Below are 11,260 nucleotides of genomic sequence, written 5' to 3'. Positions count from 1 at the left end.
CAGGCCATAGCCCAGGCTCCAGCCTTGACCCTATCTCCAGCCCTAACCCTAGCTCCCAGCTGAACTCTGGCTGCTGTGCACACCACAGCGCCGGCCCCGCAAAAAGCTGAAACCATTAGCCGGGCTCCAGCACTTGCCCTTGCCCGAACCCTAACCCTAGCTCCAGCCTTAATGCTGTCTCAGGCCATAGCCCAGGCTCCAGCCTTGACCCTATCTCCAGCCCTAACCCTAGCTCCCAGCTGAACTCTGGCTGCTGTGCACACCACAGCGCCGGCCCCGCAAAAGCTGAAACCATTAGCCGGGCTCCAGCACTTGCCCTTGCCCGAACCCTAACCCTAGCTCCAGCCTTAATGCTGTCTCAGGCCATAGCCCAGGCTCCAGCCTTGACCCTATCTCCAGCCCTAACCCTAGCTCCCAGCTGAACTCTGGCTGCTGTGCACACCACAGCGCCGGCCCCGCAAAAAGCTGAAACCATTAGCCGGGCTCCAGCACTTGCCCTTGCCCGAACCCTAACCCTAGCTCCAGCCTTAACGCTGTCTCAGGCCATAGCCCAGGCTCCAGCCTTGACCCTATCTCCAGCCCTAACCCTAGCTCCCAGCTGAACTCTGGCTGCTGTGCACACCACAGCGCCGGCCCCGCAAAAAGCTGAAACCATTAGCCGGGCTCCAGCACTTGCCCTTGCCCGAACCCTAACCCTAGCTCCAGCCTTAACGCTGTCTCAGGCCATAGCCCAGGCTCCAGCCTTGACCCTATCTCCAGCCCTAACCCTAGCTCCCAGCTGAACTCTGGCTGCTGTGCACACCACAGCGCCGGCCCCGCAAAAAGCTGAAACCATTAGCCGGGCTCCAGCACTTGCCCTTGCCCGAACCCTAACCCTAGCTCCAGCCTTAACGCTGTCTCAGGCCATAGCCCAGGCTCCAGCCTTGACCCTATCTCCAGCCCTAACCCTAGCTCCCAGCTGAACTCTGGCTGCTGTGCACACCACAGCGCCGGCCCCGCAAAAAGCTGAAACCATTAGCCGGGCTCCAGCACTTGCCCTTGCCCGAACCCTAACCCTAGCTCCAGCCTTATGCTGTCTCAGGCCATAGCCCAGGCTCCAGCCTTGACCCTATCTCCAGCCCTAACCCTAGCTCCCAGCTGAACTCTGGCTGCTGTGCACACCACAGCGCCGGCCCCGCAAAAAGCTGAAACCATTAGCCGGGCTCCAGCACTTGCCCTTGCCCGAACCCTAACCCTAGCTCCAGCCTTAACGCTGTCTCAGGCCATAGCCCAGGCTCCAGCCTTGACCCTATCTCCAGCCCTAACCCTAGCTCCCAGCTGAACTCTGGCTGCTGTGCACACCACAGCGCCGGCCCCGCAAAAAGCTGAAACCATTAGCCGGGCTCCAGCACTTGCCCTTGCCCGAACCCTAACCCTAGCTCCAGCCTTAACTGCTGTCTCAGGCCATAGCCCAGGCTCCAGCCTTGACCCTATCTCCAGCCCTAACCCTAGCTCCCAGCTGAACTCTGGCTGCTGTGCACACCACAGCGCCGGCCCCGCAAAAAGCTGAAACCATTAGCCGGGCTCCAGCACTTGCCCTTGCCCGAACCCTAACCCTAGCTCCAGCCTTAACGCTGTCTCAGGCCATAGCCCAGGCTCCAGCCTTGACCCTATCTCCAGCCCTAACCCTAGCTCCCAGCTGAACTCTGGCTGCTGTGCACACCACAGCGCCGGCCCCGCAAAAAGCTGAAACCATTAGCCGGGCTCCAGCACTTGCCCTTGCCCGAACCCTAACCCTAGCTCCAGCCTTAACGCTGTCTCAGGCCATAGCCCAGGCTCCAGCCTTGACCCTATCTCCAGCCCTAACCCTAGCTCCCAGCTGAACTCTGGCTGCTGTGCACACCACAGCGCCGGCCCCGCAAAAAGCTGAAACCATTAGCCGGGCTCCAGCACTTGCCCTTGCCCGAACCCTAACCCTAGCTCCAGCCTTAACGCTGTCTCAGGCCATAGCCCAGGCTCCAGCCTTGACCCTATCTCCAGCCCTAACCCTAGCTCCCAGCTGAACTCTGGCTGCTGTGCACACCACAGCGCCGGCCCCGCAAAAAGCTGAAACCATTAGCCGGGCTCCAGCACTTGCCCTTGCCCGAACCCTAACCCTAGCTCCAGCCTTAACGCTGTCTCAGGCCATAGCCCAGGCTCCAGCCTTGACCCTATCTCCAGCCCTAACCCTAGCTCCCAGCTGAACTCTGGCTGCTGTGCACACCACAGCGCCGGCCCCGCAAAAAGCTGAAACCATTAGCCGGGCTCCAGCACTTGCCCTTGCCCGAACCCTAACCCTAGCTCCAGCCTTAACGCTGTCTCAGGCCATAGCCCAGGCTCCAGCCTTGACCCTATCTCCAGCCCTAACCCTAGCTCCCAGCTGAACTCTGGCTGCTGTGCACACCACAGCGCCGGCCCCGCAAAAAGCTGAAACCATTAGCCGGGCTCCAGCACTTGCCCTTGCCCGAACCCTAACCCTAGCTCCAGCCTTAACGCTGTCTCAGGCCATAGCCCAGGCTCCAGCCTTGACCCTATCTCCAGCCCTAACCCTAGCTCCCAGCTGAACTCTGGCTGCTGTGCACACCACAGCGCCGGCCCCGCAAAAAGCTGAAACCATTAGCCGGGCTCCAGCACTTGCCCTTGCCCGAACCCTAACCCTAGCTCCAGCCTTAACGCTGTCTCAGGCCATAGCCCAGGCTCCAGCCTTGACCCTATCTCCAGCCCTAACCCTAGCTCCCAGCTGAACTCTGGCTGCTGTGCACACCACAGCGCCGGCCCCGCAAAAAGCTGAAACCATTAGCCGGGCTCCAGCACTTGCCCTTGCCCGAACCCTAACCCTAGCTCCAGCCTTAATGCTGTCTCAGGCCGTAGCCCAGGCTCCAGCCTTGACCCTATCTCCAGCCCTAACCCTAGCTCCCAGCTGAACTCTGGCTGCTGTGCACACCACAGCGCCGGCCCCGCAAAAAGCTGAAACCATTAGCCGGGCTCCAGCACTTGCCCTTGCCCGAACCCTAACCCTAGCTCCAGCCTTAACGCTGTCTCAGGCCATAGCCCAGGCTCCAGCCTTGACCCTATCTCCAGCCCTAACCCTAGCTCCCAGCTGAACTCTGGCTGCTGTGCACACCACAGCGCCGGCCCCGCAAAAAGCTGAAACCATTAGCCGGGCTCCAGCACTTGCCCTTGCCCGAACCCTAACCCTAGCTCCAGCCTTAACGCTGTCCTCAGGCCATAGCCCAGGCTCCAGCCTTGACCCTATCTCCAGCCCTAACCCTAGCTCCCAGCTGAACTCTGGCTGCTGTGCACACCACAGCGCCGGCCCCGCAAAAAGCTGAAACCATTAGCCGGGCTCCAGCACTTGCCCTTGCCCGAACCCTAACCCTAGCTCCAGCCTTAACGCTGTCTCAGGCCATAGCCCAGGCTCCAGCCTTGACCCTATCTCCAGCCCTAACCCTAGCTCCCAGCTGAACTCTGGCTGCTGTGCACACCACAGCGCCGGCCCCGCAAAAAGCTGAAACCATTAGCCGGGCTCCAGCACTTGCCCTTGCCCGAACCCTAACCCTAGCTCCAGCCTTAACGCTGTCTCAGGCCATAGCCCAGGCTCCAGCCTTGACCCTATCTCCAGCCCTAACCCTAGCTCCCAGCTGAACTCTGGCTGCTGCGCACACCACAGCGCCGGCCCCGCAAAAAGCTGAAACCATTAGCCGGGCTCCAGCACTTGCCCTTGCCCGAACCCTAACCCTAGCTCCAGCCTTAACGCTGTCTCAGGCCATAGCCCAGGCTCCAGCCTTGACCCTATCTCCAGCCCTAACCCTAGCTCCCAGCTGAACTCTGGCTGCTGTGCACACCACAGCGCCGGCCCCGCAAAAAGCTGAAACCATTAGCCGGGCTCCAGCACTTGCCCTTGCCCGAACCCTAACCCTAGCTCCAGCCTTAACGCTGTCTCAGGCCATAGCCCAGGCTCCAGCCTTGACCCTATCTCCAGCCCTAACCCTAGCTCCCAGCTGAACTCTGGCTGCTGTGCACACCACAGCGCCGGCCCCGCAAAAAGCTGAAACCATTAGCCGGGCTCCAGCACTTGCCCTAGCCCGAACCCTAACCCTAGCTCCAGCCTTAACGCTGTCTCAGGCCATAGCCCAGGCTCCAGCCTTGACCCTATCTCCAGCCCTAACCCTAGCTCCCAGCTGAACTCTGGCTGCTGTGCACACCACAGCGCCGGCCCCGCAAAAAGCTGAAACCATTAGCCGGGCTCCAGCACTTGCCCTTGCCCGAACCCTAACCCTAGCTCCAGCCTTAACGCTGTCCTCAGGCCATAGCCCAGGCTCCAGCCTTGACCCTATCTCCAGCCCTAACCCTAGCTCCCAGCTGAACTCTGGCTGCTGTGCACACCACAGCGCCGGCCCCGCAAAAAGCTGAAACCATTAGCCGGGCTCCAGCACTTGCCCTTGCCCGAACCCTAACCCTAGCTCCAGCCTTAACGCTGTCTCAGGCCATAGCCCAGGCTCCAGCCTTGACCCTATCTCCAGCCCTAACCCTAGCTCCCAGCTGAACTCTGGCTGCTGTGCACACCACAGCGCCGGCCCCGCAAAAAGCTGAAACCATTAGCCGGGCTCCAGCACTTGCCCTTGCCCGAACCCTAACCCTAGCTCCAGCCTTAACGCTGTCTCAGGCCATAGCCCAGGCTCCAGCCTTGACCCTATCTCCAGCCCTAACCCTAGCTCCCAGCTGAACTCTGGCTGCTGTGCACACCACAGCGCCGGCCCCGCAAAAAGCTGAAACCATTCGCCTGGCTCCAGCACTTACTCTAGCTCGATTCCTAACCCTAGCTCCAGCCTTAACCCTATCTCCAGTTATAGGCCAAGCTGGAGCCTCTATTGCTGTCAATCAAAAAAAATTTTTTTTTGTTGTCTGTGATTCACACATTTTTTGTTTGCTTGAGACACGGATGTTGGCAGGATCTTAGATTTTTTTTTTTTTTTTAAATACAGCTCAAGTGCTTCAGCTGAAAGGGAAAATATTAAACTTGACTCCTTCATCACTGGAGTTTGGACACTGTCCAAGGACTCCTAGACTCTGTGGTTGAAATCGGAGAACTGTATGAATCTTTGCTCATCCCAGTGAAAACAACTCAAGGAACCATGATTTGCATTGTACAGCACGTTTTATACCCAGAATTGCCCTCAGTCCTCTAAAAACAAAGAATAATGCACTATACAATTTTTAATGTAACAGTATGTGCCTGACGAGAATGATTCGTATAAATTTGATAATGTGGGGCAGCTTGACACAGGTGTTTTTAAGATGTTTGGTCTTAGACTCAACTGTGTCTGAATATGTATCTCATTATCGAAAGTGGACCTTGTTTAGGAACAAAAAACACAGACACTAGCTTACATGCTGAACTGAACCAGCAGCAAGACCTTGATGACAGTGAAGTCTGAGATGTGGAGAAGCCAAATCAGTAGGAGAGGAAATGAAGAATGAAAAGGCTTAGAAACAGCAATTAAATAACAGTAGCACAAAATTAACACAATTTACCATTACATCTTCATTCACCTCGGATTTAAATAGTTTTCACAGTAAACTATAATTTGTAATTTTATTTCTTTGCTGCTGTCTGATGTCTATTTAAGAACCAATCTTTCAGCTTTCAACTGTACGGATCTGTGTAGACCCATTGTGGTCTTTTAAAGCATTGTCTGTTATCTTTAGGAATGTCAAATATTGATACAGATCCGCTTGCTGAATGGTGGAGGTGTTTAACACTGTCTCATCAAAGATGGACTCAGCAGCAGCTCAGCCAGCACCAAAAAAGATTATTTTACAATTGCTGAAGAACAGCTGTTTATCTACCATTGCACTTTGGAGTATTGTTTCTTTGGAATGGTCAGTATTATTCTAAAAAGTAAGGTAAAACAGTAAAGACAACTAAGTGTGGACATTACTTTTCAAGGTCTTAAGTGAAATGGGGATCTTCATCTCTTTTTTGAGTTTTTGGGGCAGAGTATTCTTTTTTTGAAATCGGATCTTGTTAAAAGTAAGTTAAAATGACTAATAAAAAGCAACATAGATGAAAGCAAAAATATGTCTTTTTACCTAGTATTGGTTGTTAGTTCACTTGGAGTCTATTCCATTTTATTTATTTCTCACTTTGGTACAGAATATGTCATGTCTATGCTAATTGTATTTCTTTTGTAATTTCATAATATACTCAGATTCTTTAATATAAATTCTGATGATTTGTGGTACACATCTTTTGACAGATTTCAGTTTAATTTATATTTTTCTTTTCACTGGAGACTGTTTTTTGCATCTCAGTGGGTACACTCAACATATTCACCAGATCACAGGAATGCACAACTCCCTGTAAGGCAGACAAAGAAATATAAATAAACCTACTGCATGTAATAAATGGTTGTTTCATTCAGTCATGATAATTAAACATTTTTTACCTTGTCCTGCTGTATATTGGGTTAAGGCACTGCTCAGTAGATGCCAATCCCCTTAAGGCACTATTTTGTGAACTTAGCATGACTTGTAATAAGTCTGTTTAGCAATGGTGCCAATGGACCATCCAGAATGCTTGACCTGCTGCCATATATGGGGTTTGCTCTTATGACCTTTCACCTTGGAAACCCCCCATGCAAAAATGTTCAAAACATGCTGTTAGTGTGAGTTACACATAATGTCCAAACATAATAGCTAGGAAACTTAGAGGTAAGGATATTAGAAGAGGTGCCACCCTGTTGTGACATACCTTATGTTTTACATATTTAAAGCTTCTGGGTTAGTGAGGCTTTCATGTAAACCCTTGTTCTCCATGAGAAAAGACTTTTGTTCCAACATTTTAAGTAGGTTGTACCCATGCCCTTTCAGGGGACTGGGAGATGCCCAATCTCGTGGGTCGAATGGATCACCCCATTCCCTGTTACCATGGTAAGCGCGAGAGGAACCTCCTCCTCCAGGCGTCACCAAACTAAACCTCGACTTTAGGAAAAAGGGAGGCGGGGAGGGGGGTGGTGGTGGGGGGTAACCTGCGGTCACGGCACCCCCAGCGGATATTACTTGCATTAACTGTGTCACCACTGCAGTGACTGTGATTGAAGTGACCCTGAGAACTGGCACGACTTTCACATGATTCCGGATGGGACTTTTTCTCCGCTCTTCTCTGTATCATGTTCTACAGATATTTCAATATACCCGAATTGCGACATTTATGATGGCTCATGTAGCCGAATAACGCAAATTGTTTTTTTTTTTGGAAATTTAAAAAAAAAAATCTTTTTGTGGAGCTTCCTCAACGCCGATCAGTGGCTGATGACTTTTCGTACAGATCCTAACGTTAACACATCCGACGAAAGCATACCTTGAGCGCACAATTTGATTTATGGAGCTTGTTCCAGGGAGGGAGGGGTTAATACAACGAGACCCCTCCCAGCAGGCTATTGTTAGTCAAAGTATTAATAATCGTACCACCGAGGTGGCTCCTTTATAAGTCCGAGGCTCCTAGGCGGGCGAGCGCAGGGGCCGCTGTCTACGAGCTCGCGGTGCTGAACGTGCCGCCATGTGGTCCGTGATCCTCGTCCTGCTGTCCCACCTGGACGGAAACTTCGCGAAGGGCCACTTTCTCGTTCTCCCTCTGGATGCAGAGAGAGGCGGCAAGGAGGTGTTTTACATGCTCAACAGCACCTTCTGCGCCAGGAGCTCCAGCGCGGGAGGGAACTACATGATCCGGCAGGTGTCGGACGGCATCGAGGAGGTGCGATCTGTCCACGACCCCGCGGGAAACCTGCTGGACTGTTCCGTCACCAGCAACCCGATGGAAGTGAAGTCCTTCATGCACGTGTGCCGCCTGGGGCTCAAGGAGCAGAGGGGCAGGCGCGCTGCTTCCGAGCGGAGTCGGGCGAGCGTGGCCGAGGCGAAATCGCATTGCCGGGCGTTCCACGCTCAGAGGAGGTCGAAGCGAACCGAGCGCTCCGCCGCCGGCTCCTCCAACTCGCCGGCCGCTCCCAGCGCTTCGGTGCCGGAGAGCAGGAGCAGGAAGGGCACAGAGGGTCCCGAATCCGGCCGCGTCCCGCGCAGAACCAAGCGCGGCTTCACCTACCCGGGGACACTGTGGTGTGGAGCAGGCAACATCGCGGACAGCTACGACCACCTGGGTAAAGTCACTGTAAAACCCTCCACTGCTGCCTTTATTTCCATTGTACGTGTGAATTTAAATGACCCTTTCACTGAGATACCCATAGGGCTATTGCGCAGGAGGTGTCACTCGAAGCGGAGCCCTTTGACACTGAGTCCTTAACTGCTCCTCTACCTGCTGCTCCTTTTTGTTGTAGTTATTATTCTTTATTTTACTGACAAAGAATGAAGTATTTGACAACTGGGTTATTTTTGTTGGCTACACGTGGTTACAAATAAAGAGCAACGTGCCTCTGAAATAAACAGTGGGGTGCCTAAGAGCAGAGACCACCCGTTTTACTGTATAAATGTGGAAATTAATTTTTTCGTTTCATTTTTATGAGTTTGTTTTCGAAAAGTCCCGTTTCATACATGTAATCGGCAAGATCATTGTTTTGTGAATTGTTATTGTAGAGCTTTGCCCACAGGCAAGGGTAGGGACCTTTCACAACAGCTGCTCTTTTTTCTGTGAGTGATGCCTTGGCCCCTTGCAGGTGAATTTGCAGAGACGGACAGTTGTTGCAGGATCCATGACCACTGCCCATATGTCATCCAGGCCTTCTCCCACAACTTTGGTTATACCAACTTTAAATGGCATTCCATCAGCCACTGCAACTGCGACAATGCGTGAGTCATTGATGCAGGATAAAACTAAAAGAAAAGCAATTTCATATTTTGGCTAAACTGCAGAATGCATACCTCTGGGGAGGATTATGAAAATTTACGATACCTTCGTGGTTAGAGTAAACTCCCCCGAGAGTTTATTTAAATGCTAACTTAGCACTGTTGATTTTTGCATGCAGTTTTACAGGTGGTTGCAACAAATCCATTTTGGTGTGTTTTTATGCTGCTGTTGTAAAGTGCAAAGCACTGTGCTTGTCTGAGTCTGACAACAAATCTTTTACAGCAACGTAGCAGTGATTTTGTCACGTTCACTGTGAGATGTGTCTCTGCTGATCTCGCACTTTCTCTGCTTCTCTCAGGCTGAAGGACTGCTTACGAAAGGTCAATGACACATCCTCCCGGGTGGTTGGCCAGGCATTCTTCAATGTAATTGAGGTGCCATGTTTTGACTTCACATATGAGGAGCAGTGTGTGGAACGCCACTGGTATGGAATGTAAGTATTCCATACAATTTTCCCTTGGGTGACAGCTGCCCTTGGATGGTTCATGTACTGCTGTGATATCAGTTTAAGGACCAAATCTTCTGAATCTGAACATCGTTTCTTTAAAAGGTGCAAGAGATATGACAACGTCCCTGTGGCTGTGATGAAAGAATCTATACCATATGACTTTGGGGGCATAGATGTCATTGACAAGCTGACGATAGCACCTCGAGTACTGAAAGCGAAGGAAGATGGAGAGGGGTTGGAGACCACCACCCCGGTACCAGCATCAAGCCTTCAGAGCACAACCCATGATGAGCCCTCCATTGGGAGGGTTGTTACGGCAGCAGAAGATTTCATTAAGGTGCTTGCCACTGTTTCCACCTCTCACAGCTCCACAGTTGAGGCTGCTAAAGAAGAGGTGTCAGGCACCAACAGAAAGAACAGAAAGAAGAAGAAGAAGAAGAAGATGGGCAAGAAGAAAAAAGGCAGCAAGAAAAAAGGCAAGGGGCGGAAGCGAAAGCAGAGAGTAAACACCCTTGCCAAAGTGGAAGAGGCCACCAGCGTGACTCCGACAGGTCCCAAAATGAAGGATGTCATTGACAACAGTCTTGCAAACAATCCCACTTATGATGGGCACAAGGTGGAGCAAAGTTTGAACACCTTTGATAACAGCCTGGCAGGTGTGCAAGACAAAGGAGAGCTTTCTAATGAACTTATGAAAGATGAACCCCAAAGACAGTCAGATAACACAGTCATCAGTGCCGTCACCTCTGCTGCTGCTCTTCTGGTTGAGCCTGAAAAGCTGGAGTTTCACAAACTTCAGCACCAAAGAGGAAAAGGCCATCTCTCCTTGATGGGGAATGCAACAAAAATGAATGTTGTACAGCTCAACAGGCAAAAGTCAGCAGAAACACAAGGAGCAGGGACAAAACAAAAAACAACTCCTGAACCTGCAACACCAAGTTCCAGTACCACAGCCACAGATAAAACCCAAAAAAACACAAGGTACAATACAGATACTACCCCCTCAGCTATCTTTAATGGTGACACTAATTGGGGGTTTGGACCCCAAAAGTTACAAAGTCACAAAATAAAAGGATTGTTGACTACAACTGCCAACACACCCAATGTGAACTTTCTCAAAAATACAATGCACAAGCTCAAAGACAAACAAGGGAAAAAGAACAGAGGAATTCCTCTTTCCATGCTTAATATTACTAATCCCAGTGCAACAAAAATCCAGACAACCACAAGTTACATCTCTGGCACCAATGCCTCGCCCTCCTCTAACATCCGCAGCGGTGGGACGGTTGAGCTAAAAAGCTCAGAGAGCAAAACCAAACAAGATTTTGTGACAATGTCCACAGTGCCCACTTTCAATGTTACTCAAGTAAAGCAGCGTAAGGGAAGACGGGGACGAAGAAGAGGGAGGAAGATCACTCCCACTTTAAGCAGTGTTGTGCCTTCTGTTTAGGTTGCTACCTGCACAGATCTAAAGAGAGAAATGATGTAAATGGTGAAAGTAACAAACTGTATGAGGAAGCAGACTACGCAGATTATTGCGAATATATGAAATTCTATTCAACACTAACACTAAAACCCATTAAGCTGTTTGCAATATAACTTCTATAAATAGAACATTGTTCCTTGAAGGACCTTTCATATAACAAAAGGTAGCCGATAGCACTGCCTTGGGATCTGAAGGTTGTCAGTTCAAATTTCACCTACTGCTGTAGTAGCCATGAGCAATGTACTTACCCTAAATTGCTGCACTAAAATTACCCAGCTGTATAAATGGGTAAGTACTTATAGGTATCTTAACACTGTAAGTTGTTCTGTAGACCCAAAAGTCACAATCTGAATCCCACCTCCAGCTGTAGTACCCTTAAGCAAGGTACTCACCCTGATTCGCTCCAGTAAAAGTTGCCCAGCTGTATAAATGAGTAAATAATTGTAAG

General features: G+C 51.1%; 1 protein-coding gene across 1 annotated transcript; it reads left to right on the top strand.

The window, feature by feature from the left end:
* Positions 1-7,579: 7,579 nt before the first annotated feature.
* Positions 7,580-10,839, top strand: proca1 (protein interacting with cyclin A1). The gene is made up of 4 exons (XM_018732486.1): positions 7,580-8,174; positions 8,688-8,820; positions 9,177-9,311; positions 9,429-10,839. Exons 1-4 carry the CDS (start codon positions 7,580-7,582, stop codon positions 10,774-10,776), a joined length of 2,211 nt encoding a protein of 736 aa, XP_018588002.1. The 3' UTR covers positions 10,777-10,839.
* The last annotated feature ends 421 nt before the right edge of the window (positions 10,840-11,260 follow it).

Source organism: Scleropages formosus, chromosome 10 (genome assembly GCF_900964775.1).
Source record: "Scleropages formosus chromosome 10, fSclFor1.1, whole genome shotgun sequence".
In the NCBI taxonomy this organism is placed as follows: Eukaryota; Metazoa; Chordata; class Actinopteri; order Osteoglossiformes; family Osteoglossidae; genus Scleropages; species Scleropages formosus.
The sequence above is the reverse complement of the archived record's forward strand: the minus strand, read 5'-3'. Positions and strand labels throughout refer to the sequence as shown.

Coding starts and splice junctions, on each gene's coding strand:
- proca1 (XM_018732486.1), top strand. CDS start 7,580: ATGTGGTCCGTGATCCTCGTCCTGCTGTCCCACCTGGACGGAAACTTC. Junction 8,175..8,687: donor GGACAGCTACGACCACCTGG/GTAAAGTCACTG, acceptor GGCCCCTTGCAG/GTGAATTTGCAGAGACGGAC. Junction 9,312..9,428: donor GAACGCCACTGGTATGGAAT/GTAAGTATTCCA, acceptor TTTCTTTAAAAG/GTGCAAGAGATATGACAACG.